The sequence below is a fragment of the Schistocerca nitens genome, chromosome 7, assembly GCF_023898315.1.
Source record: "Schistocerca nitens isolate TAMUIC-IGC-003100 chromosome 7, iqSchNite1.1, whole genome shotgun sequence".
NCBI classification, from domain to species: Eukaryota; Metazoa; Arthropoda; class Insecta; order Orthoptera; family Acrididae; genus Schistocerca; species Schistocerca nitens.
The window spans coordinates 449,926,626-449,954,150 of record NC_064620.1 but is presented as its reverse complement, the minus strand read 5'-3'; the positions used below and the strand labels follow the sequence as shown (position 1 = coordinate 449,954,150).

At 45.0% G+C, this 27,525-nt stretch overlaps 1 protein-coding gene across 1 annotated transcript in view; it reads right to left on the bottom strand.

Annotated features, from left to right (window-relative positions):
* The window catches only part of LOC126195678 (hemicentin-2), a 70,519-nt gene that overhangs the window by 30,785 nt on the left and 12,209 nt on the right, over window positions 1–27,525 (bottom strand). The window contains exons 2-3 of the mRNA XM_049934305.1: window positions 19,945–20,386; window positions 16,925–17,121 (exon numbers count right to left, since the gene is read on the bottom strand). Of these exons, the coding sequence (XP_049790262.1) occupies window positions 16,925–17,121; window positions 19,945–20,386 (639 nt within the window). The remainder of the gene's footprint in view (window positions 1–16,924; window positions 17,122–19,944; window positions 20,387–27,525) is intronic.

The window sequence follows — 27,525 nt, the reverse complement described above, 5'->3', positions numbered from 1 at the left end:
CAGAATTACAATGTCATCGGCGAACCTCCAAGTTTTTATTTCTTCTCCATGGATTTTAATACCTACTCCGAACTTTTCTTTTGTTTCCTTTACTGCTTGCTCAATATACAGATTGAAGAACAACGGGGACAGGCTACAACCCTGTCTCACTCCCTTCCCAACCACTGCTTCCCTTTCATACCCCTCGACTCTTATAACTGCCATCTGCTTTCTGTACAAATTGTAAATAGCCTTTCGCTCCCTATATTTTACCCCTGCCACCTTCAGAATTTGAAAGAGAGTATTCCAATCAACATTGTCAAAAGCTTTCTCTAAGTCTACAAATGCTAGAAACGTAGGTTTGCCTTTTCTTAATCTTTCTTCTAAGATAAGTCGTAGGGTCAGTATTGCCTCCCGTGTTCCAACATTTCTACGGAATCCAAACTGATCTTCCCCGAGGTCGGCTTCTATTAGTTTTTTCATTCGTCTGTAAAGAATTCGCGTTAGTATTAATTGAAGAATTAGCAAAGCGTAATCCGAGGAGACTCGCTATGAGTTAAATGAGCAACATAAAATTCTGTGTGCTTTTTAGAATATTAATACCTTCAGAAAGCCTAGGCTCAGCTGGATCAAGCCCCTCCCAAAACAAAATCATGTATCCGCCACTGGGCAACAGTCGAATGAATATCACATGAGCAACTCGTTGCGCTAGCGCTGACCTCTCGCGGTGATTCCGAGAACTTTTCAAACCACCCTCGTACTATGTGTATCGTTTCGGGCGATTCTGCCTTTGGCCTTTAAGCACCAGCCGCCACTGGGCAAGAAAGTTGTCCCTGTGGATGTAACGTTACCACCCACTCAGGGAGGCTGGCCAGCGACCGCTCTCTGCAGGTATAACCTCGCCCGTAATTATATGCAAATTCGTTCTGGCCTGAGCGCGCGCTTCTCGCCGTCCATGTGGCGGCGAGCGCTGCTAAGTTGTACACTGCAACACCGTCAAGTTCCGCCCGCACTCCGCGTGCAGTAGTGCCTTAAGGTGGGGCCGCCCAGCGGACAACAGTAACACGCACAGCACAAAGTTAGGCGTTCTTTTGTCTCCAGGGCACCACATCGCCGCTGCAATTCTTGTATTCACAATTACACACACTGTGACCTCGGACTCTGCAGTGTACTCGCCCCGAGAGACAGTTGCGTCATAATCAACTTGCTCCAAGAGACCACTGGCGCTACATTGTTTTTGTGAAAACAGTAACACTATGGAGGAAGCATGAAATGAAATATGGTGAATGTTGAAAACAAGCTTTGACGTGTAAATTGTTAGATTGCAGGCTATGGGAACAGAAACACACCCTCTCAACGACCGACCAAAATTTTTTTATTGTTTTCTATTGGCTTTCGTGTGACACCAATCATCAGCCACCTACATACCGTGTGACTGTAGTCAAAGTGCAACTGCTCACCGGGGTCCAGTAGGGGTTGTAATTACAGCATGGCAGTGTAACGTGTAGATACTCTGAAGCGTTAATGCAGAACCGATTTAACACTGGGAAAAAACTTACTCCAATCTTGGCTATCAGGTGCAAATCTGGTGCTATGAATGCAAAAAAGACGTGTAGAAATGTTTCCAGTGTAATGTATTAGGAACGGAATGTGGGCAGAAAAGATCGAACAAGTGAGAAAGGCATATTGTTGATTTCATTATTAACCACCGCTTACACAATTTGTTCAATGTAAGCATCGGAGATGTCGACGAGATGCGGTACAGCGCAAGTTTTGCACCTAGTGGCCAAAACTGGAACCAATTTTTTTCAATGTAAATTGGTTCTACAGTAATGCATTAGCATATCTATCAAGTTTCATGGCCGTATGATAATTACGGCCCACACTGGACCTCCTAGAGGAGCTGCGAATTATAACTGCCTGGTACATAATACATCTGGAAGAAATAATTAAGGTTATAGACAAACAATTACAGTAGCTTGACAATCGGCATAAAATACAGCAAATGTGATTACAGTAAGAACCAACAATAAAATCACTATTTTATGCATGTTATTTATGTAGTTACTTGCTTTGACTAAAGAGCTGTATAATTCAAAAAATGGTTCAAATGGCTCTGAGCACTATGGGACTCAACTGCTGAGGTCATTAGTCCCCTAGAACTTAGAACTAGTTAAACCTAACTAACCTAAGGACATCACAAACATCCATGCCCGAGGCAGGATTCGAACCTGCGACCGTAGCGGCCTCGCGGTTCCAGACTGCAGCGCCTTTAACCGCTCGGCCACTTCGGCCGGCCAGCTGTATAATTCAGGGAGTGTCCTCCCTGACAGACTTTGAGATTACATGCTGAGGATCATATATATATTTTTTTAAACTTCAGTTATGAATAATAAATAACCATTTTAGGGAGTGCAGAGCAAGAAGCAAAGACATTAGAAACTAAAACGATAACTGGATAACTGAAGCATTAAATGAGAGCGTGGAAATAATATTTGATGTATACTTGCTGAGAGGAAATGCTAAATGAAAATGAGGATACAATGCGAAAAGGTGAGAGGAGAGATTCAGTTCTTACGTGTGCATCTCGAAAGGTTTGTATGAACTCTTGAGGGAGACGAAATACCATCAGAACTCTTATGGGCATCATGCCAAATATTGGACCAACACTACAAAAGTTCCAAAACTAAATTTGTGACACTGAGGAAGTTTCATTATTTTTCAAAAGAAACTAATTATAAAAGTGAGAATTAAAACACAATTTAGTATCACAGCTGTCAAAAATACTCACAAGAGTACTTTGTCAAAAAATTAAAGGGAAAATTGAAAGTGGATTGGGTTTAGAAGATGTAGGGCCACTCGAAAAGCATTTTTCGCACTATGTCTGAAAATAGAAAGGAGATTTAGGGAAAACGAGGAACCATATTTTCATACACTTTATTCGTGTATTTTACGGAAGGTCTTTGGCAAAGTGGAAGGGGATAAAATGTTTTCCATCGAATCAACTACAGGCGTATCAACTATAGGAAAACCCGTTCTCTCCATGCAAAACAGTCTGGAGTAATGAGTACTGACAGAATGCTGGTTTGCTCATAAGCGTCAGTGATACTTGTGTATTGAATATGCAATGAGGTAAGTAAAGAACTGTTCTGATGTGTCACGGACAGAAAACCAGCATGCTTCACTAATGAGATATCAGTGGTCGTTAAAAGTGAGTAGAAATTGAGTCAGACGCTTAATGACATGGAACGTGAGCGTATGGTTATACTATACAGGATAATTGTAAAGTCTACGAAACGTTCGAAAAAATCGGTAGAGATAAGTGACGAAGAATAATGTAAAAATTGATACAGTATGTGAAAGACGAACTCTCGAAGTCCTTTATACGATGTTTTTAAATGTTGTGTGTGCCCACCTTTCGTCACACGGTGTACACACCTCATCGGTACGCCAATTCCGTCCATATCAAACCAGCATACCAGGACTGACGATAATATCAACTGCCGCAATGCGTTCTCGCAGATATTCGAGTGTCTGCGGTAGAGGTGAAACACAAACGCTAAAATGAAGTAACCACACAGTAAATATCAATGCAGAAGTGCAGAGTGCGACGTCGTGGTTTACGACTGCAATTTGTACAGCTCCACTCTTAAACGCTTACGAAGGATTTCCCACAATGTTGGCTGAGGGATGCTCGATTCTGCTCGAGCCTGGTAGGTAAACTTCGTGGGATTTCGCAACGTAACGTCCCTCACACAGTACATTGTCTGTTCTGACACGTCCCGTTTTGGTCGCACAAACATCCATCCCCCTCGAATTTCTTGCATCACTTGACCATACTGTTGTAAACTGGCGATGTTCTTTGAAACTTGCTATGGACAGCCCTTTGCTATTTCATTATTGACTGGCAGCAGGCAGGTCCTAGAACACAAAATACTTTCGCCGCCATTTCCAACAGCTACGGTAGGTGTCGCCCCTGTCGGCTGTTTTCGAAACTAACTTCCTAGCACCAAATAAAGAAATTGAGGGTTTCTGTTTCCCGTACTGTATCATTTGTTACGTAATATTTAGCCACTTGCCTATACTGATCTTTTAAAATGTTTCATAGGTTTTATAATTAAGGTGTACATATAAATAAAAAGGAAATTTAACTAGTGGTGTACACAGCAAGCGGGCTTGCTGCATTGTCAGTCGGTATTGAAATGTCTTCTGAGCTGCTGGACTTCCCGTAATTATTCTTAACGATTAATCTGAAGTCGATGGATGTTGAAACGTACGATGTTTCATAAAAGTGATTAACAGTTGCGATGAGGACTTCTTTATTTAATATTGGGAGTTGCCTGATGTAAATGGCCTTATGAATGAATTTTATTTTTATGAATATGTCATTGTAGTGCTGATAATACTTTTCGAACCACTGATTTTTCAATTATTGTGTTATAAGAGTTACACAAGTAGAGATTCGCATGTTCAGTGAGAGACTCGATTTTGAATGAGTGTAAACAAATTCGTTAGTGCTGCCGAGGACTGATTCAGAATTGTCCGACGTTAACGCCAATGGCTCCCGTGATTATTTTGTGAATGCGCCTTCTTCTGCAGAAACCTCTCGGCAAATTGGCAGTCCCCGCCTACCTTTCCACTTTTTTGTGTACCAGAAAATCGATGCGTGGTGCTCCGCCTCTTTCCGGGAAATATTCAATGCAAATTTGCTGGCATTAGTTTACCTTACAGAAAGAGCTCCCGCCAAGGACGCTGGGATGTAAGACGAAAATGAGCGTTTTTAGGACTCGTTAAGAAAGGAGAAGCGAATTTAATGAAAAGCGCGCAGTTTCGTCGGAATCTTTCGAGTGGGAGCGGGCTGTTCCTACTGGCATGTTCTCTTCTGATACTCATGCCGACGGACGCGGGATATAATTAGGGAGCACACTCATGCCTTACAAGGGATGTTCCTTCACAGGTAATGAGAAGCGAAAGAGAGGCCTTTTGTTGGAGGCTCAGGTGCACAATGCGATTTGCGCTCTCGCTCCCAACTAACTGAGAGGAAAGGCTTTGCTAATGCTATTGTTGCGTATTCCGTACAGAAAATACAACTGAAGCCAAGTACAGCAAAATGAATGAACGCTTTTCAGCCTTTCTTTGGTACTCCGCATAACGTTTAGGGAATGAGGATAGCTACGTGTTTCACATTACCTCGATAATTTAGAAAACACACTCTATGTCATTTATACGATCAGCATTTAGTATTCTTTATGGCGTTCTCATGTTAGCATAACCAGAGATAAGAATGAACATTAATGTTTCTTCTAAATATGGAAAAAAGGCGGAAGTCGGACGGGTCTTAATTCTGTACCGAACTGTTTATTGTACTTAAGGTGTGGTGACAAAAGTCATGGGATAGCGATTTGCCTATATATACCGACGGTGGTAGTATCGTGTACATACGATGTAAAAAAGTGCACTGCATTGGTGAGGCTGTCATATTTACTGAGGTGATTCATATGAAAAGGTTTCCGATGCGATTAGGGTCGCACGGCGAGAACTAACAAACTTTGAACATGGATTGGTAGTTGGAGCTAGACGTATGAAGATTTAATTTCGATAATTGTTAGGGAATTCAATATTCCGAGATCCATAGTGTCAAGCGTGTGCCGAGAATACCATTACCTTCACCACGGACAACGCAGTGGCCTTCACTTAACGACCGAGAGCAGCGGCGTTTGCGTAGAGTTGTCAGTGCTAACAGACAAGCAACACTGCGTGAAATAATAGCAGAAATCAATGTAGAATGTACGACTAACTTATTTGTCAGGACGGTGCGGCGAAATTTGCGAGAGAATCGACCCGAGAGCTTTTGCTAACAGTACGACATCGCCTGCGGTGTCTCTCCTGGGCTCGTAACCGTATCGGTTGGATCCAACGACTGGATAACCGTGGCTTGGTCAGATGAGCCCCGATTTTGGTTGGTAAGGGCTGGTTCGAGTGTGGCGTCGACTCCACAAAGTCATGGACTCAATTATCAACAAGCCACTGTGTATGCTGGTGGTGGCTCCATAATGGAATGGGCTGTGTTTGCAAGAAATGGACTGTATCCTGTTGTCCAACTGAACCGATCATTAACTAGAAATAGTTGCGTCCGGCTACTTGTACAGCATTTGCAGCCATTCATGGACTTCATGTTCCCAAACAACGATGGAATGTTTATGAATGAGAATGCGCCATGCTATCGGGCACAATTGCTGGCGACTGGTTTGAAGAGCATCTGGGCAACGCCAGCCAACGATTTGACGACCCAGACCGCCTGACGTGAATCCCATCGAGGATTTATGGGACATAATGAAGAGGTCAGCTCGTGCAGGAAACGTGCTTCGGCAACATTTTCGCAATTATATCCGGCTATAGAGGCAGCATGGATCAGTACTTTTGCAGGGGCCAAAACGAAAACTTTATTAAAATTTTCAGCATGTATGATATCATACCAAGAAGAAGTGGACTTTTGAAGTAAAACAGAACATTCAATCGCGTTAACAGCACACTCACAAAAACTGAAAAATATCTGGGTAAGTATGAGTACGACTAACGCACTGAGGGTTCCGTACAAACTTAATTAAGTGTATAGCTAGTTCATCCATCCCGGAAATCGAGAATCCCAACGATATTTGCCTGTTATCGATACCGATACGGCCAAGATATCGGTCCAGGGAACTTCAGGACTTTCGAAAATGACAGGAAAAATTTTTTCGGTTGATATAATTACAAATTAACAATTTTCGGACTTTTTCTTTGCTTGTACTGTAATACTTTGCTTGTTACCGAATTTCATGAGTCTACGTCAATGGGCAGTACCATACAGATTTGGATGAGTGAGTTCTCGACTATGAAAATATGCAACATTAATGGTCATATCTTTTGATTGCACTGAATTAGAAACTTCAGTCTTTTACAGCGCCAAGGGACCGTTGATGTTAGTGTGTGAGACAGATTTCAGATTGATACGTCTACCTTTCTTGAGGAAAAGGGTTTTAAAAGTCGAACAGACAGACAGACAGATAGCCAACAAATTGTGATCCTATAAGAGTTCCGTTTTTACCGATTGAAGTATGGAACCCTAAAAAGTAAGGTAAAGAGACCAAAATGAATTGTTACAAAACCATGGCTATTCGTACTCTCCGGTATTTAAACGGCATTTGAATTCTAACGAAAGAGAAATAAAGACTATCCGAAATGAGGTTTGATGAGATCGTAATGTGATGCAAGAAAATAAATGTAGAAATAAGAGCAGAATTACATGTACGAAGTAAAAATCTGGACTACAGAACAAAACCGAGAAACATTTCAATGCAATTGACCGCGCTAGTATTCCAAAAAAAGATCAGCAAACGGATTGCGACTAGCAAGGAAAATAAGGATGGACAAATAGAGCCGTTAAGACAATGACGTCGAAACAGGCTGTACAACCTGCTAGATAAAGAAAGAAGAAGATAAAAGGAGTTTCAGGCGCTACTGAGTCTATAGAAAGAGTAACTGTCTTTGACCTACGTCTAGCGTACTTGCGTACTATAGGTAACAAGACATATTCATACACCGCTTCACGAAAGATATCGTCTCAATTTCTTTTTTTACATCGTGGACTGACGGATTATGGAATAATGGTGTGCAGGGCGCTAGCAAGTTGAAAGAGAAACTGAATTCTATTTGTTGTTTTAGGCAGCCCCTCCTAGACAAATTTTTGTGGTTCCGTACGTAAATTGTTAGAAATGGAACCCTTATGATATCACTTTCTAGCCCACCCGTTCGTCTGTCTCCCTGACTGTAAAAAACCCATTTTCTCAGCTAATGGTACACGTATCGAGTTGCAATTTATGTCAGATATTAAGGACTACTGTCTCTTCGCAGTATAAAAAACTGAAGCTTCTACGTCAACGCAATCAGAAGTTACAGCAAGTTATTTCACAAATTTTGATGCAAAATCACTCATCAAAAACCACAGAGTACTGCCCATTGCCTACAATCCTGAAATAGGGCGGTAAGAAGGAAGGTGGCCTAGTACAACTAAAGAAAAAAAATCAAAAAATTTTTTATTTGAAATTATATCACAGGAAAATAATTTTTTTTGTTCATTTGTATCCAACTGATATTTGCCTGTCCGTCTGTTACGACCCCTTTTTCTTTGGAATGGGTAGACTATCAAATTGAAATTTATGTCACATACTAAGGTCGATCGTTCCTTGGAGGTGTAGTAACTGTAAGCTTCTAAGTCAATGCAATGAAAAGATACGGTCCTTTATGTCACATATTTTCATACTCGAGGACTCGCTCAATAAAACATTTAGGGTACTTCCGTTGCCCTAGAATCATTAAATTTGTCATGAAGCAAGATTTCACAGCACAAGCAAAGGAAAAAAACCGAAAATTGTTAATTTATAATTATTTCACACGAAAAAACTGCTTTTCAGTCATTCTCGGAAGTCTTTGAATTCCTGAGACAGTTATCTTGCGGGTGTCAATATCGATAACAAGCAAAAATCGTCGAGATACTCAATTCCCGTGATGGATGAATTAGCTACGTGCATAATTGAGTTGGTACAGAACCCTCAGTCCGCGAGTCCTGTTCGCACTTACCTGGATTTGTTGGTATATTGACTTTATCACCAGCATCGGAGTGAAATATTGTCAGTAATGGAATATACGAACCTGATGGATAAATCGATGTGAGTGAGGATTTGAACGAGGAGGTGGTCCACGCGCTTTAAGCTCTTAGCTGACTATGTATTAACGGGCACCTGATACAGCAGCCCACGTAATGTGCGAAACATTTCAGAAGGGCTCCTGCCGATGAAAGTTTAAGGCTTGAATGGGAAATGCGCCACGAACAACAGCGAGAGAGCACCGGTGAGTGGTGTTGAGAGCGTGTTATCTAGAGAGGGCATTACCAGGATGGACGCTAATCTCTTTGTTGCGCCGCTCCTGAGCGCCGAGCGGAAGCAAGGAATATTGTGGAACTGTGGCAACGCGTCTAAGGCTAGCGCTTCGTGGAGACCATCAATGCCGAAGTGGTTTGCTCTCGCTCCAACAACTGCGATGGGTGTTTCCGAAAAAGCTTTCTCCAATGAAGAGCTACTTTTTTCTTTGCCTCCAGCACCTGTCACCAAAGTTTTCCTCGGTCGACCAGCAATATCGAAGCCTTGAGCGGTTGGTTTTCGGCAGGCATCATTCTAAGACCCCTTTTCCACGAGCGTCTTTCGAGTATAAATGCGAGGGTGGTTTGATGCGTCTGGTACATTTCCACGAAATAATGGAACTTTTTTTTTCGCCTTCATGGTGGGTAATCCTGATTATTCCAGGGATCATATAAAAAATTTCAGCAATGTACAGTGTTCAGTTCATTGCTGACAGCCGTCTGAATGCGTCTGTGTGTCGTCCGCGATTGAAAATGGAGAAAAACCTAGTGTCGTGCTGTTATTAAAGGTTTTCATTTGAAGGATTGGACTGGCGCACAAATAAAAACAGGGTCTGATGAAGTTCACACGGACTCTACACCACTGAAGACCATTTATTTTTGGGTTAATGAATTTAAACGTGGTCGGACAAGTTCCGAAGACGAAGCACGCCGTCCAGTTGAGATCACCACATAATCTATGACACGATAATGAAAGACCGCTGAACAAAAATTCGTGACATTGCTGAGTGGAGGCTTCTCAATTGTACGAGTGCATAGTATCCTGCAAGAAGAACTGGTTATGAGCAAGCTGCGTGCGAGGTGGGTGTCGGGATAACTCACAGTCGACCAAAAGCACATCCCGCACAAGAATTCAATACAATGTCTGGCGCTGCTCAATCGCAGGCCGCAAGATTTCTTGCGCCGATTTGTGACTGTTGAATAAAGCTGTACACATCATTACACACCAGAGTCAACACTGCAATCAAAACCGTGGACGAAGGCTGGTGAAAGTGCACGGAAGAAGGTAAAGACCATTTTGTCACCCAAATTGTTTCTCCATTTTGTCATTTGGTAAGGCGCTCGCCACTGTTTTCTGGCATTCCCAAGGAATAGTTCTCATAGAGTACTTGAAGAAAAAGCAGAACCATAACTGGACCTTCTTATGCTACGTTGCTGGATCGTCTGAGAACTGAGATAATGCACCACACAACACATCAGGTAACAGTGCCGAATTGGGTTTTTATTCGTTCCTCATCCACCCTGTTCACCAGACTTAGCCTTAGGTGACTTCTACCTGTTCCCTAACTTTAAACTTTGGCTTGCTAGGAAGAAATTTTCATCAAAATAAGTAATAGTTGCAGAATTTGACAGAACCTATTTTTTTGATGGAATGAAAAAGTTGGTGGATCCCTTGACCAACTGTCTATTCCTCAAAGGAGACCATGTCGAGAAGTAAGGTGAGTTGTTTACGAAACTAACATTTTTTCTTGCATTTTTACCAGGCTTATCAAATCATCTTCATAGTCTCCTCGTGGCAAGTGGATTTACTACAGTGCCCCAGGCGTTTTATTCCTGTACTGCGGCTTGCCTATAATGAGTGTTCTCGTTTACACTCCAGAGCTGCCTATTGTGCAGTTTGGCACCTTAACTGCGTAAGTGAGGTTATGAAGAACTATTCTTTTTACGAAAAAATCGAAATATAGTGACAGAATCTAGAAAGAAGTAATGGTAACAGAATCCGTTAATGACCAAAGCAAAATTCACAGTGGGTGTCCTTGACCAAGGTCTTATATCACCCTTCACATTCTTATAACCTGAGAGAATATTAAAAACTACGTGTAAACATTTTATTTGGTCGAGAGAACATTTGGCCCGCATCTCGTGGTCGTGCGGTAGCGTTCTCGCTTCCCACGCCCGGGTTCCCGGGTTCGATTCCCGGCGGGGTCAGGGATTTTCTCTGCCTCGTGATGGCTGGGTGTTGTGTGCTGTCCTTAGGTTAGTTAGGTTTAAGTAGTTCTAAGTTCTAGGGGACTTATGACCACAGCAGTTGAGTCCCATAGTGCTCAGAGCCATTTGAACCATTTTTGAATCGAGAGAACATTTACTTATAAGCACATCAAACAATGTTTAGGAGGCAGCAAACAAGAGTTATTTTATTTTGTATCTTGTTTTATAAGTGACAAATAACACCAAAAATTATTTTTCTCGTTACATAGGTCTGAATTTTTCATTGTTGGAACAGTTTCCTTTAAAAACGTTTGTCTATTTATGCCTCATGCAGACTTATCTTTGTCCAGGTGCCATAAAACGTCAAAACCTTTCTTTCAGGTATCTTATCTCTCTTTTGGGACGACACTAATTAGAAAAATACCAGGGCCTAGTGCAATCTTTGCAGTGTCTCATGAAAACAAGGCAAATAATAAGATAAAGATTAAGAAGACACAAAAAAACTAAATTAATTACTATAACATCAGCGAGTTCGGCGAGAATAGGGAAAGTTCTGCTGTCAGCAGCGAACGTCACAATCACTGGTTCTAACCATGTGCAGTTTACAACATACTCATCGTCTTAGAACTGCACGCTCATGGCAGTCAATTGATCACTGCCGTCACTGACCCACTCGTGAGGTGGCTGGGGACTGATTGACCGCAAGTACGTGACGTTCACCCACATACGAGCGATCGATTGTGACCAGAAAGTCACTCGTGTATAACGGACTTACGGAAGTAAACTTCACCATATTCAAGATGAAATTCCGATAGGCTGAGCCATAAGGTTCCCACTACAAATTACTGAAGCACTACTTAGTATCTTATACAAGATGATTCAGCTGCCCCTACCGCTGTCGTTTTATGCAACTTGCAGTGTTATATCTGGCCTTCAAAATCCACGTGCGAGGTTTTCATATTCTCTCGCTCGGTTAGCGCAAACTGACAGTCCGACAGAAAAAATGAAGAGGATCGTTTTTGTAGGAAATTTAATCTAGTTGAATTTGGTACCGGGATACGTTTCCGATAGAACGCGTAGTTTTCGAGTTATTCGACAAAAACGTACAAAAGTGACCTTCAAACGCACCTCTACTCCCACGCTCAGTACCCACCTGTCAGGATTTCTAGTATGTTGTTCATGGAACTCCCTCCTACCACTGAACAAAAATTGCGACACACGAATTATTTCCCACATATGACCTTTTCACTGAGACGTCTTATTAGGCCACCGGCTTAGTCGACCACATACAAATTGTAAAATTAAAGCCGCGCGGAGTGCCCGCTCGGTTAGAGGTGCCATGTCACGGACTACGCGGCCCCTCCCGCCAGAGGTTCGAGTCCCTCGGTCATTGGTGTGTATGTCGTTCTTAGCATGAGTTAGTTTAAGTTGGTTTAAGTAGTGTGTAAGTCTAGGGACTGATGACCTCAGCAGTTCGATCCCTTAAGAATTCACACACATTTGAACATTTTTGTAAAATTAAGGTTTACGTAAATTTTACAAAAACATTTCGTAAATTTTAACAGCGTTAAATAATTACATCGCTGTATTCGTCAGGCGTTCTGAGTTAGAAACTGCAATACTTGCAAAGCTCAAGTTTACATTTAATTGCCAACGTAATTAGTTTTAGCGTAACGTTTACAAAAGTCGTTTTTCATTCATTACCCTCATAGGCACTTTAAATTAATGATGTTAACCTATCAGCCGATTCTGCTGGTGGCATAATAGCCCAGTCAATAGAGAACAAAAGAAGTTCGAATGTAGGGAATAGTTCGCTTAGTGCAAGGCGAGTGTGGCACGATGAAGGTACTAAAAACCCTGACTTGTGATGGGGGAGTGTGGCGGTGGAGGTGCGTTTGAAGGTCACTTTTGTAGGTTTTTCTGGAATAACTGGGAAACAGGATCTCCAGCAAAAATTTAACTTTATTGAATATCCTACAAAAAAAAGCTTCTCTTCATTTTTTTCTGTAAGACCAACAGTTTTCTCGTAGCGGGCGAGAGAATATGAAAATCTCGCCCGTGGTTTTGAAGGCTAGATATAACAATGCACGCTGCATGAAACGATAGCGGTAGGGGCAGCTGAGTCACCTTGTGTAGTGCACTGAAACTAAAACATGTTTGCATGAACGGTATTAAAAAAAACCATTAACACTGACACCAGCAATATGCTCACTGTGTCCCACAGAAGTTCATTTGGTGACACATCTTTACTCTTAACAAGTCGGTTTAAGAAGGAAAATCCTCAAAGTTAAAAGAAGATTTTCATTAGAAAGAATATGAAACGACAAAAGGCTAAAAATTGTTACGATGCGAGGGCGCTAATTAGCGTGTCCCACTTTCATTCGTAATGGGTGCTACAATTAAGGAGATCTCCTTCAGATGAAACTTAATGTGTGTGAAAGTGGCGAGTCGCACTAAGAGTGCAAAAATATTTTGTTGACGCCCATAGCGAGAAATGGCCTTGGTAATAAAGTAAAATAAACCAGAGCCTGCATGGAAACATTTTGGTGTTCATTTTTCCCACTCGCTATTCTAGAGTAGAGCGGTAGAGAAATTCTAGAGTAGAGTGGTAGAGAAATAGTTTGAATCTAGTCCTATGTACCCTCCGTCAGGCAATCAAGCGTGAATTGCAGAGTAATCATGTAGATGTAGAGGAATCTGATTAAATTGTAGATTGCCCAGTAAGTGAGTTGTACGCTAGTTAACAGAAGGTAATGACATATTATCTTCATTCAAATCACGCCTAACAAACTACTTCGACAGTTGAGGCTGCTTTATTTTCCATCGGGAATGTTAAGAGCTTATTACTAGTTTTAGCATGAATGGCTAACTATAAAACTTAATTCTAAATAATGAGATCGACGCACCTTGTGCAGCTGACATGTCCGGTAAATATGGTGTGATTCTTGGTAGTGCACAAGAGAAGATGACGCAACGAGAGAACTATACATCTAATGAGACACGTGTGTAGCAGACGTCGTCCAGCGTCTAGCTGAGTGTTTGAACCCGATACTTTGGCCAGTTTACTTATGTCTCTTCCTGTGCTGGGCAAACACTCGTGGCACTTACGGTATTCCATTTTTTAGGTACGTGTGGTACACTAAGATGCTACCCCAGTGGATCCCAACCTTTCTAAGGCCATTACCCCTGCTAGCACTCCCCACCCGCTCTTCACACTGTTATCAACACTAATGCCAATCAGACCATCGTGCATTTGTGGAACACGCATGACAGACGTGTTCGTGGACATCCTGATCACCGACGGACTCTCCGAGAACTCTTACGGGCTGAAGAGCAGAACGTACACCACAGGACACACCACAGCAACGGCTGAGATCGCGAAAGAGGTTCCTGAGAACATCCGAGAAGCTCACCATTTCACCAGAGAAGGCAAGGCTGGAGTTATGGAAGAAGTCGACGCCTCACCTGCAGACGCCAGAAGCTGAAGAACTACTACCTGGACACAACGAGACTGGCTGGTGTGGAAATCTTTAAGGAGATTACGATGAGGAGTTGGACGATCCAGAGACAACCTGAAGAGATGCGGCTTCACAACAGAAGATACGTCCTGTGATTGTGGACAAGAACAAACCGCAAGCCACATGCTCCAGTGCCTTTTGTGTCCTACATCCTGCAAGCCACTCCAAGCGCCTTGGAGGTTGCAAAGTACTGGGCACATGTAATATAAATATAATTTGTGTATATAAAGGGTGAGTCACCTAACATTACCGCTGGATATATTTCGTAAACCACATCAAATACTGACGAATAGATTCCACACACCTAACGTGAGGAGAGGGGCTAGTGTAATTGGTTAATACAAACCATACAAAAATGCACGGAAGTATGTTTTTTAACACAAACCTACGTTTTTTTTAAATGGAACCCCGTTAGTTTTGTTAGCACATCTGAACATATAAACAAATACGTAATCAGTGCAGTTTGTTCCATTGTAAAATGTTAATTACATCCGGAGATATTGTACCCTAAAGTTGACGCTTGAAACCTCCGACGTTCAGTTGCGTGTTGTAACAAACACGGGCCACGGTCGGTGAGCAGCATCTGCAGGGACATGTTTACGATGACGACCGTTTTTACGAGTGTGGCTGTAGTGCACTGTTGTGGTTTGGTCTAGCTGTCGCAGTGTCCGCATGTAGCGCTTGCTGCTATTGTTATTCTGCATTCGTCCCTTCACGCAGACCAACTATAGTACACCGTGTTACTAGACGTCTGTGATAGTGTAGTGTTGTAGGAACTGTGACCATGGTGTATTCGAACTCTGAAAAGGACGGAGATGATACTCATCTATGGCGAGTGTCGACGAAATGCAGCTGAAGCCCGCAGGGTGTATGCAAAACGGTACCCGGACAGAGAGCATCCAACGTGCCGCACATTGCAAAACATCTACCGCCAACTGTATGCAACAGGTATGGTCGTAGCACGCAAACGGGTCCGTAACAGGCCCGTCACAGGAGCTAACACACCAACTGCACCCGCTTCTCCTGTGACGGGCCTGTTACGGACCATACCTGTTGCATACAGTTGGCGTTAGATGTTTTGCAATGTGCGGCACGTTGGATGCTCTCTGTCCGGGTACCGTTCTGCATACACCCTGCAGGCTTCAGCTGCATTTCGTCGACACTCGCCATAGATGAGTATCATCTCCGCCTTTTCAGAGTTCGAATACACCATGGTCACAGTTCCTACAACACTACACTATCACAGACGTCTGGTAACACGGTGTACTACAGTTGGTCTGCGTGAGGAGACGAATGCAGAATAACAATAGCAGCAAGCGCTAGCCCGCATCTCGTGGTCGTGCGGTAGCGTTCTCGCTTCCCACGCCCGGGTTCGATTCCCGGCGGGGTCAGGGATTTTCTCTGCCTCGTGATGGCTGGGTGTTGTGTGCTGTCCTTAGGTTAGTTAGGTTTAAGTAGTTCTAAGTTCTAGGGGACTTATGACCATAGCAGTTGAGTCCCATAGTGCTCAGAGCCATTTGAACCAGCAAGCGCTACATGCGGACACTGCGACAGCTAGACCAAACCACAACAGTGCACTACAGCCACACTCGTAAAAACGGTCGTCATCGTAAACATGTCCCTGCAGATGCTGCTCACCGACCGTGGCCCGTGTTTGTTACAACACGCAACTGAACGTGGGAGGTTTCAAGCGTCAACTTTAGGTTACAATATCTCCGGACGTAATTAACATTTTACAATGGAACAAACTGCACTAATTACGTATTTGTTTATATGTTCAGATGTGCTAACAAAACAAACGGGGTTCCATTTAAAAAAAACGTAGGTTTGTGTTAAAAACATACTTCCGTGCATTTTTGTATGGTTTGTATTAGCCAATTACACTAGTCCCTCTCCTCACGTTCGGTCTGTGGAATCTATTCGTCAGTATTTGATGTGGTTTACGAAATATATCCAGCGGTAACGTTAGGTGACTCACCCTGTATATATGTACATATTTATTGATGTGTATGGCTACTGTAAATTTGCATGTTTCTGAGTCGAGAATTTTAAGAAACCACAGAACATACTTAAACAGAGCATGTCACGTAGGTGCCAGGTAGTGACAAACGTTCACGGAGGGAATACACGTTATTGAAGCTCTCAAAGTCCAATGAAAATCACCCAGGATGACGGTATGAATGATTGTTCCCACTTTGTTTTCGACACCAAAAGTTCTAGTAAGTTATGATGTTTTGTTATGTAATTAATTTTTTAAAGATAACTGTATAATTTGGTAACTTACCCAGTCCTTAATTATTGCTCGATGGAATATGGCAGAAGCCCAAATTCATGTTCCACGTTTGAGCAGTGTAGTCTTAATCGAGTGTACACGAATTAAACAATAAGGTAGACTGACATACAGTCGCGCGGAAATATTGAAATTACTACTTTTATACTAATGAGTGTCGGCCAGTGTGCAGATTCCAACTGACGCAACAAGACAGGCCAGTGACGTTTATCGTCTGGCGCGTGAAAAGAGCGAAGTGATGGGAATACTTACAGTTGACGCTAAGAGTGACGTTGGTGTCGAGACGCGCCCCATCTGGGAGGGCGCGATTCCAGACGACGCAGCGGTAGACGGCTCCGTCATCAGTGCGCGCAGGAGTCAGCGACAGAACGGCCGTCGTCGGGGAGTCCCTCCACTTGGACGGTCGGATTTCCGCCTCCAGAGGATACGTGTTGCCATCCCGGTACCATCTGACCACAACACAAAAAGTTAGCAGGACCCTATAAACTAATGTTCTGTTGTGTACATACGGTAATGTTTCACTACCACCTGTGCCTCAAATTGTCAGCCCAGTTGAAGAACCCAACTAGTATAACAGCGCCGTGGTATCATTCAGGGTGCATAGGTGTGTTTCATCAATTACAAGAGGAGGTTCGGTAAGTCATTCTTCATCCCTCGAGGTAACATCGCTGTCGCGGGTGCGGGCAGATTCAGCTATAAAAAGGTGGAAGATCATATGTGTATCAGAAACAACAGAGGACCCAGAGTGGAACCCTGTGGTACACCATGTGTGATTCTCTACTGTTATTTAGTTAATATGGGACTGATACAAACTGTTCTCTGTTATGCCCGTAATATTTCAGAAAATGACTCTGTAATTTCTACTGTTCCATAAATATTTCAACTTTCGCATGAGAATATCTTTGTTCAGGAAAGGATGCCTGCAGGGTGCACGATGTGACAGAATGTGCCATTCACCTGTATGCTGTCATTTCACTGTTGAGTCAGAGAGCCATGCAACTGCGGGAGGAATGGCTGGCAGTAAAGGGCAATTAACTGCCGTTAGTAACGCCAAGTGTCCGAGCGTGGCCTCCCTCATACCGGTCACCTCTGCAGGACGAAGCAGCGCTATTGTGATGAGAGGGCAGAAACAAATTTAAATGAATATCTGTCCTCTATTTTAGCAAATAACGAGACGAATATGGTAAAGCCTTTAAAATTTTGTGTAAAGTCTAGACACCAGTATGAAGCTTTTATGCTGGAGTTTTAGTGTGCTGCTGACAGTGCGACTTATTCTTTTTATACTAGCGATCTGCCAGATACAGCTACCTGCTCTATTGCTTTAATTTTCTGCACTAAATTTCTACTTTTACTGAATACAAGAAGTTAAAAGTGAGACATTCGTATTTCTCTCTCTCTCTCTCTCTCTCTCTCTCTCTCTGTGTGTGTGTGTGTGTGTGTGTGAGAGAGAGAGAGAGAGAGAGAGAGAGAGAAAGAGTGGGTGAGGGAGAGATGGAGACGAGAGAGAGGGTAGAGGATGTTTCAGCACTTTTTTAATATTTTCATTCTTGTCGAAGTTTCAGTATTCTGCTACATTTATCCACACTCGTCTCAAAAAAAAATTTGTGTGAGCAATGAAGACATCAATTCTTGTCAAAGATTTAGTGTTCTGCTTCTTTTATCCACAATCGCCTAAAAAAAAAAAATTCTGTGCGAGCACTGAAGACATTTGGTAACATTGGTAAACTTGCCTCGTCAAATTCGGATACAATCCTAAGCTTTCGATGACTGCCTTCATCATCGTCGTCAGGGGCTATGTCTGACTGTCTTGTGACTGGCGATGTTCCCATTTTCCAACTAAGCCAAGAGCAACAAAACGTAGCGCGGCATCTATTCTGCGATGCAACAACGAGCAAGATGGATAGTGTCCTAAACAGGCAAGTAATCAGATCGGTCTTCCGGCCAGCCCGGAAAATTAGAGAAGTGGTGTGACCTGTTACAGACGGATTGAGAGTATCCAAGATTTACGCTGTCCAGTCACATTAATGTGACCACCCGTCAAAAGCCTGAACAACCACCCTATTGCAACGTGGACCGCTGCGAGACGTGCAGGAAGAGAGTCTGTGAGGTTCTGGATTCAGGCAAACTCCAGCGCCGTGGCCAGCCACGAAGACTTTCTCCAGACCAAAAAGCCCTCTCTTCAGGGCTGAACACTTCCTACAATAGTTGCAGGGCGTTTACTTGGACGTTTCACATCGCACACGCCAATGGCCATCTTTCATCTTAAAATGCCACCTGTCGCCACTCACTGGACGTTCATCTGCGCTATTGGCGTGCAAATTCCAGCCTCCGTCGCCGATGCACAGTAGACAGTTTGGTTGTATGAACCGCCTGCTGTGGAGGCACAGTCAAAGTGATCCTGTAAAGGTTTAGTTTTTAACGATGAGATGCGGAACCTTCAAAACCGTTGCTCTTGCTGATGATGATAGAGACAGACATCGAAAGCTTTGTATTCTATCTGAATTTGAGGTGGCAAGTCGGCCAAGAACTTTTCATCCAAGGACTCCATCGTGAAAGTCCGCGTAGCCACTGTTGTACGCCCAAGGCATCACATTACTATTACTCAGAAGCCTAAAGCTGCCCATTCAGAGGCCAGACTAGTCGACCAACCCCTCGTGCCAAGCAGGTCTGCCTTGACGCGTTCGCCTTTGTGTTGCACGATTTTGTAGCGGTCGCGTCCAGGGTCCGGGTCGGACAGCTCCACCTGCCCACCGCTACCTGCTGGCCCCTAGCTCTACCTGCCACCCCATAATTGGCAGTTTTCCCTTCAGTTTTGGCCTGGTGAAAACTGCCACGCATCTGGGCGCTAGTAGAGTCCGCCATGCAGTCACAGTGTGACCACACACAGTCAGACACTAAGTGACGGGGAGGGGGGGGGGGGGGGGGGGGAAGCGAGCGTTGGCCGTCTCGTCGGCCTATGAAAGGGCACCTTAAAGGCGCCCACTCACAACCCGACTGATCCACCTACCCTATCGCCGACCCGTCACAATGTGTGTGTAGACACTGGCGGCTGAATCCACCTGCCTGCCCTGACGGAATGTGCGATGGCAAGTAATTGTTGGGGCTAGCAGTTAGAGGTTCGCCGGACGAACCGACGGACCGGAAACTGAGACCCGAACGCGAGACCATCGCCGACGCACAGGCGAACGGGTCGGGACCACCCTATTTGGCGGACGAGTAGTCCGCCTGTGTATGGGAGATTTTAGGCGAGTGACAAAACTGGTAGCATTTACCTGATGGTGGGAGAGGGCGATCCCCCGACGGAGGAGCAGGCCAGCTCGGCGGGCTTGCCCTCGGTGAGCGTGGGCGCAGGCCCGGGAGCTACCTGCGGCGGCCCCGGCGGCGACAGCACGGTCAGCTCGTAGGCCTGCAGGTGCAGGCTCTTGCCCGTGCCCGGCTCCTTGATGTGGCACTCGAAGCGGCCGTGGTCGAGTTCGTAGCTGGAGTTGGTGATGAGCAGGTCGTAGACGCCCTCCTCGGGCCGGTGGTCGAGCGCGTAGCGGGTGTCGAGCGGCGTGCGCTGCACGGCCACGTTGTCCTGGCCGCGCCGGTTCGTGCGCGTCCAGTAGTACGTGCGCTCTGCGCGCTCCGTCGACGCGCCGTACCGGCACTCCAGCGTCACGTTCTGGCCCTCGCGCGTGTCGCGCGACTCCTCCTGCGCCGCCCACGCCGGCCCTGCGAGCACACGCGCAAAGCACACCCGTCAGCGCTCTGGGCAGTACTGAACACGGGGAACAATCACAAAGTTTTAATCATCAGCTCGGAAAAATAAAGTTACGTAATTACGTTTATGCTTGTTTGGAGGTGCATGCTTGCAGTCGAAGAACCTGTCAAAATCTGCGGTACAGTACCGTCGCACGCCACTAGACGACCCAAAACGAAAGGGTGCACTCCGAATAAACACACTGCGCAACAGAAACCCAATAATTCCCACCCACTGCAAAGCGTAAGTTTGAAATTTGGCTCAAAGGTGCGTACAACCTTCCCCTGTAATGGCGCGCACGCGTGGTGTCAAGCGACGTCACCCTCGGGCTCTACGACGCTTCGGACAGCAAGAAGTCGAAACTTGCGAAGGCCATAGCTCAGAAGTTCATGAGATGTATGAGGTGGGCTAATGATGTCATATTGGCACCAACTTTCAGCACAATTCAGCCCAATGCGACTGTGGACGTGTCACACGATAGGAAGTTCGTCACACCCCCCTCTTACCAACATTTAACCCTTTATTTTCCCTCCTCGGTGATGGAGGTGAGAACCGCGAAGCCCAGCGTTGTAATCACTCGGTTTTCTAATCAGAGGCTGAGGAAGACACTCTAGACGCACTGCCGCTCCGAATCGGCATGAAGAGTCCGCAGGGAATGACATAAAGGCCGTCAGTGAAACCACCCCTTCGCCTGGAGCGTTGATTCACATACATTACGCCGTCGAAAACGACCGTTCGCAGTGCGATGACGAACAGGAGGACGTTGTGATTTCGTAGACTTCCCCGGCGTAATAACTGCTGATATTCTTCACGGGTTTGCAGCCGGATCATGTCGTCGACCAGACACAATATTTCGGCGGACCAGCTGGCCGCCATCTTCAGGTGAGTTAATGCTCATCCACTGCCCCCGCCGAAATATTGTGTCTGGACGACGACATGATCCGGCTGCAACCCCGTGAAGAATATCAGGAAGACGCTGACGGCCGCTGACACCCTCGGGCGTTTCAACCCATCTCTAAGTAAACTGTGGCGATGTATCGCCATCGAACATTATCGCATCCGGTTTGAGCGCCGCGTTACCTGAACTGTTGCTGTCGTGGACAGGTTGGAACTGCTAGGAATAGTTCAGACCCATTCGACGATATTTGGACTAATCCAAATGACGAAGTCCTGGGCGCTTGCATCTCCCTGCGGCCTTTCCGTACCGATTCTGAGCGTCGTTGCGTCTGGAACGTTTCCCTCCGCCAGTCATAAGAAAACAGCGTAATTTCAGCGCTGGGGGTCGTGGTTGTGTCCTCCATCGCGGAGACATCAAAAGAAGATGTGAAATGTTGAGACACCACTGTTGTTCAGGGCAGAACTGCGGTGAAACCTCGTGCCGATGTGACATCATTAACCACCTTACACATCACTTGAGTTGAGCTGTGACATTTTTTTTCGCCCGAGTTGACACCTTGCTGTCGTCCAGACCGAGGGTGATACCGCACGGCACCACGCTTTTGCACCACTGCTTGTACGCACCTTTGATTTAAATTTCAAAGTTAAGCGTCGCAATGGGTGGGAATTACGCAGTGACAAAAATGTTACTGCGCTGTCTATTTTTCGAAAATCGAAATATAAAATAAATTAAGTAAATGTAAATCAGCTATCTGCGGGACTTTTTGGTAACTTTGTTCATTATAACGATAAGAACACCAATACGTCTTATTTAAATGCCACTCGGTTTATTAGGTAATCCTACCTTGCGATACAGAGAGGTGATCCAGACCCGGGTCAAATTTTCCGGGCTCGTTTAGACAAATTCCTCGTCGGAGGATACGATACACAAAACGGTTGAAATACGCTAAGTCAAAGAACGAAGTTTACGCGCTTCACAGACAGACGGCGTTCGCGGCTTCCCTTCCTCTAGTTACTTTGACCACTGTGGTGTCATGAAGACCATCCGGACACGGATGTAAAACATACAATAAAATTTGCCAAATCCTGACAAAGAGGACCCTGTGCTAGATTTGATGCACACTAGGAAAAAGAAAAGAATCCACTTTCTCCCCTCGTGTTCAAAAACCTGCCACCGCGGACTATTCACGTAAACGTCATGTTATTAGGTTGATGCGTATGTTTGTAAAGTTTTTGTTTTGCGCGTTGGTATTCCGTATGCTATAGGTTTATTTATCGATTGTCTTTTTTTATTTGTAATTCACTGTTATTTGAGTTTACATATTGTCAATTGGAGATAATGAGAGGTGCTGTGGGATGCTACAACACGGAGTGCCAAGTGGAGAAATCGGAACATTTCCGACATATCCTTCTGTTTGAGTTCAGTAGAGGGCTGACAGCAACGGAGGCGGCCACAAATACACTCCTGGAAATGGAAAAAAGAACACATTGATACCGGTGTGTCAGACCCACCATACTTGCTCCGGACACTGCGAGAGGGCTGTACAAGCAATGATCACACGCACGGCACAGCGGACACACCAGGAACCGCGGTGTTGGCCGTCGAATGGCGCTAGCTGCGCAGCATTTGTGCACCGCCGCCGTCAGTGTCAGCCAGTTTGCCGTGGCATACGGAGCTCCATCGCAGTCTTTAACACTGGTAGCATGCCGCGACAGCGTGGACGTGAACCGTATGTGCAGTTGACGGACTTTGAGCGAGGGCGTATAGTGGGCATGCGGGAGGCCGGGTGGACGTACCGCCGAATTGGTCAACACGTAGGGCGTGAGGTCTCCACAGTACATCGATGTTGTCGCCAGTGGTCGGCGGAAGGTGCACGTGCCCGTCGACCTGGGACCGGACCGCAGCGACGCACGGATGCACGCCAAGACCGTAGGATCCTACGCAGTGCCGTAGGGGACCGCACCGCCACTTCCCAGCAAATTAGGAACACTGTTGCTCCTGGGGTATCGGCGAGGACCATTCGCAACCGTCTCCATGAAGCTGGGCTACGGTCCGGCACACCGTTAGGCCGTCTTCCGCTCACGCCCCAACATCGTGCAGCCCGCCTCCAGTGGTGTCGCGACAGGCGTGAATGGAGGGACGAATGGAGACGTGTCGTCTTCAGCGATGAGAGTCGCTTCTGCCTTGGTGCCAATGATGGTCGTATGCGTGTTTGGCGCCGTGCAGGTGAGCGCCACAATCAGGACTGCATACGACCGAGGCACACAGGGCCAACACCCGGCATCATGGTGTGGGGAGCGATCTCCTACACTGGCCGTACACCACTGGTGATCGTCGAGGGGACACTGAATAGTGCACGGTACATCCAAACCGTCATCGAACCCATCGTTCTACCATTCCTAGACCGGCAAGGGAACTTGCTGTTCCAACAGGACAATGCACGTCCGCATGTATCTCGTGCCACCCAACGTGCTCTAGAAGGTGTAAGTCAACTACCCTGGCCAGCAAGATCTCCGGATCTGTCCCCCATTGAGCATGTTTGGGACTGGATGAAGCGTCGTCTCACGCGGTCTGCACGTCCAGCACGAACGCTGGTCCAACTGAGGCGCCAGGTGGAAATGGCATGGCAAGCCGTTCCACAGGACTACATCCAGCATCTCTACGACCGTCTCCATGGGAGAATAGCAGCCTGCATTGCTGCGAAAGGTGGATATACACTGTACTAGTGCCGACATTGTGCATGCTCTGTTGCCTGTTTCTATGTGGCTGTGGTTCTGTCAGTGTGATCATGCGATGTATCTGACCCCAGGAATGTGTCAATAAAGTTTCCCCTTCCTGGGACAATGAATTCACGGTGTTCTTATTTCAATTTCCAGGAGTGTATTTGGGTCGTTGCGTCGTATATGGGGATGGTGCTATTGCACAGAGCGCGGCAAAGAAATGGCTTTCTTATTTTAAGGAGGATCTTTTTGACGTTAGTGGTTCTCCACGTTCAGGAAGACTTTCGGTGTTTTCTCAAGATCGTTTATAAGCATTAATCCACAACGATACATGTCAGTATATTGGAGAACTGCCAGATGTGATGAATTATGATCGTTCCACTATAGTGCGACATTTTCATGTGATATGGACGGTTCAGAAATCAGGTGTATGAGTACCACATGCACTAAGCTACAATCAAAAAATCAGGGGTGGCCATTTGTGCATCTCTGCTTGCTCGTCGTCAATTGGTTCGTGAACAACACCGACCTTTCATACCGTGTATCGTTACCGGTGACGAGAAATGACGTCATAACATAAGGAAAAGAAAGGAATGGTTGAGTCCAAACAAAGTAACAACTCATGCGCGCTTCCACAAAAGATAATGTTACGCACCTGGCGGAACAGCGACGATATGGTGCACTAAAGTGCGCGTCATTTATGTTGGCGGCCGAGTTTAGGTTCGTTCTGCGCATCTGACGTCACAAAACACAGTCAGCCAATGAACAGAGAACGACGTTGCCAGATCTCGACTGCAGTGCAGAGCACAGACGAGTGTCTCCAGTTTTAGAAACGTTCAGTCATAAATAAAGTAATAGAACAAAAGCAATGTCTTGCTAGCAGACTTTCTTTTATAGAAAGTTTGGAAAAAGTGTTCTTTATACCAATTGCTTCATATTACATTAATTAATTAAACCAAACAAGCAATAAGACTCCTAATTCAGGCGATAGCAAGGGAAGGTGTTTGTATCAATCTCACGGACCGCTTTTTCGCAATAAAGAACAGCGGTAATTGTTTATTTCCTATTGTACTTCGACGAAGCATGAGTAATTCATAGTCATACCAATAGTGTTTGTCAGTATTTTGCTTGACATATTACAGTCCTTACGGAGTTTTATTGCCAGATGAGCTGCGTTACTGTAACGGTTAAAGTGTTGAGCTTCTAAGCAAAAGGTTATAAGTTCAAACCTTGTGTAGTGCATAAAATTTTCTTTATTTAAAAACAATATCAAAGTGTCTTACTTCACGAATTTTATTCGTTTGAATGGAGTTTTTTGAAATTTCTAGTGCTTTGTCTCTTCTTTAATCCTTTCACTGCTGCAGACACGTGTTCCCCACATTCCACGCTGTGCGCGATTTTGTCATCACTGCACTGCTCGCCCGTGCAGACACATGGTGTTCCCGCTGCTTTGACACACTTATCATTCGATTTCACAAAAACTATTTGGCCCAAAAATTTGATTTTTACACATCGTCGTGACTGATGCCTTCCCCCCATAAATGACTAAATTTTGTTTCGATGTTCAACGCAGTTATTGTGCAGCATTAAATGTAGTAAACCATTGCACGAAATTTTGAAGAGTTTGCAGAGGTAAAAGTCCATAGCGTATACTTTCCGTACGGTCGATTTTAGTTGCCACAATGTTGAGAATGAAATGTGGACAAGATACCTAAATTTCATATAAAATTTACTGTATAACAATATCTCATTTAAGTACCACATAGGTGTCGTATGTAATATTGAGAAATATTCCGTCTTTCGCGACTGTAATAAAAGTTTTATTTACACCAGGCGCTTTTGGCTTTATTTTAAAGCGGAATGCAGGGAGCACGTCTTTGTAGCAGCGAAAGGGTTAATGCGGCCGTGATGGCTCTACTTCATGAACTGCGCGCTCCCCCCTAAACGTAAGCTTGCGAACTATGCTATACTATGGCGCTGCTTCTCTTGACGCGTGCGTCGTGTGCAACTGGCAACGCAGCAATCTCCCGCGTCTGGGCGGGCATGCGCGAGCCGCCAAGATAAAAGAATTGACCTATAGTAATTGCTTCTCCGAGGTGTAACCATCAGTGCTGACATTTCTTGTCAACAACTGAGAAGTCTTGCAGACACAATACCAAGAATAACGACCAGGAATGCTGCGGAAGTGATGCTACTTGACGGTAACGCCCGCCTGCATTCTGCTAGACTGACAAAAACATTAAACAGGAGTTTGGCCGGGAAGTAAATCCGCACTCACCTCATTCACCTGATCTTGTGCCCTCTGATTTTCACCTTTTCCGCTATCTATCCAATAACCTGCAGGGAACTCCCTTGCGCTCCGAACATGGTTCCACAAGTTTTTAGCCGCAAAACAACCTAATTTCTACTGTCGCGGTATCGAAAAGTTACCCTAGCGTTGGCAGACTGTTATAAGTAGTGACGGAGAATATACAGGGTGATTCAAAAAGAATACCACAACTTTAGGAATTTAAAACTCTGCAACGACAAAAGGCAGAGCTAAGCACTATCTGTCGGCGAATTAAGGGGGCTATAAAGTTTCATTTAGTTGTACATTTGTTCGCTTGAGGCGCTGTTGACTAGGCGTCAGCGTCAGTTGATGCTAACAGAAAGCTTTTTGTGTTATTGAGTACGGCAGAAGTGAATCGACGACAGTTGTTCAGCGTGCATTTCGAACGAAGTATGGTGTTAAGCCTCCTGATAGGTGGTGTATTAAACGTTGGTATAAACAGTTTACAGATAATGGGTGTTTGTGCAAAGGGAAAAGTTCTGGACGGCCGAGAACGAGTGATGAAAATGTAGCACGCATCCAGCAAGCATTTGTTCGCAGCCCAGGAAAATCGACTCGCAGAGCTAGCAGAGAGCTGCAAATTCCACAATCAACTGTATGGAGAGTCCTACGAAAAAGGTTAGTTATGAAACCTTATCGTCTGAAATTGGTTCAAGCACTGTCTGCAGCTGATAAGATTAAAAGAATCGATTTCTGTGATTTTATCCTTGCTCAAATGGAAACAGATGAATCTTTCGTTTCAAAGATTGTGTTTAGTGATGAAGCAACTTTCCACACTAACGGGAAAGTCAACCGTCACAATGTCTGTATATGGGGCACTGAGAATCCGCGGGAAACAACTCAGTATGAACGTGACTCGCCTAAGGTGAACGTTTTCTGTGCCATTTCAGCCAATAAAGTTTTTGGTCCCTTTTTCTTCGAAGGTGCTACTGTAACTGGACTACAGTATCTGGAGATGTTAGAGAATTGGCTGTTCCCTCAGCTCGAACAAGAAGCACAACAATTCATATTTCAGCAGGATGGAGCGCCACCACATTGGCACTTATCTGTCCGTAACTACCTGAACGTCAACTACCCGAGGCGATGGATCGGCCGCCAGGCAGCCCGTGACAGAGCACTGGCCTCCAACAAGCCGTGATCTTACCCCCTGCGATTTTTTCTTAT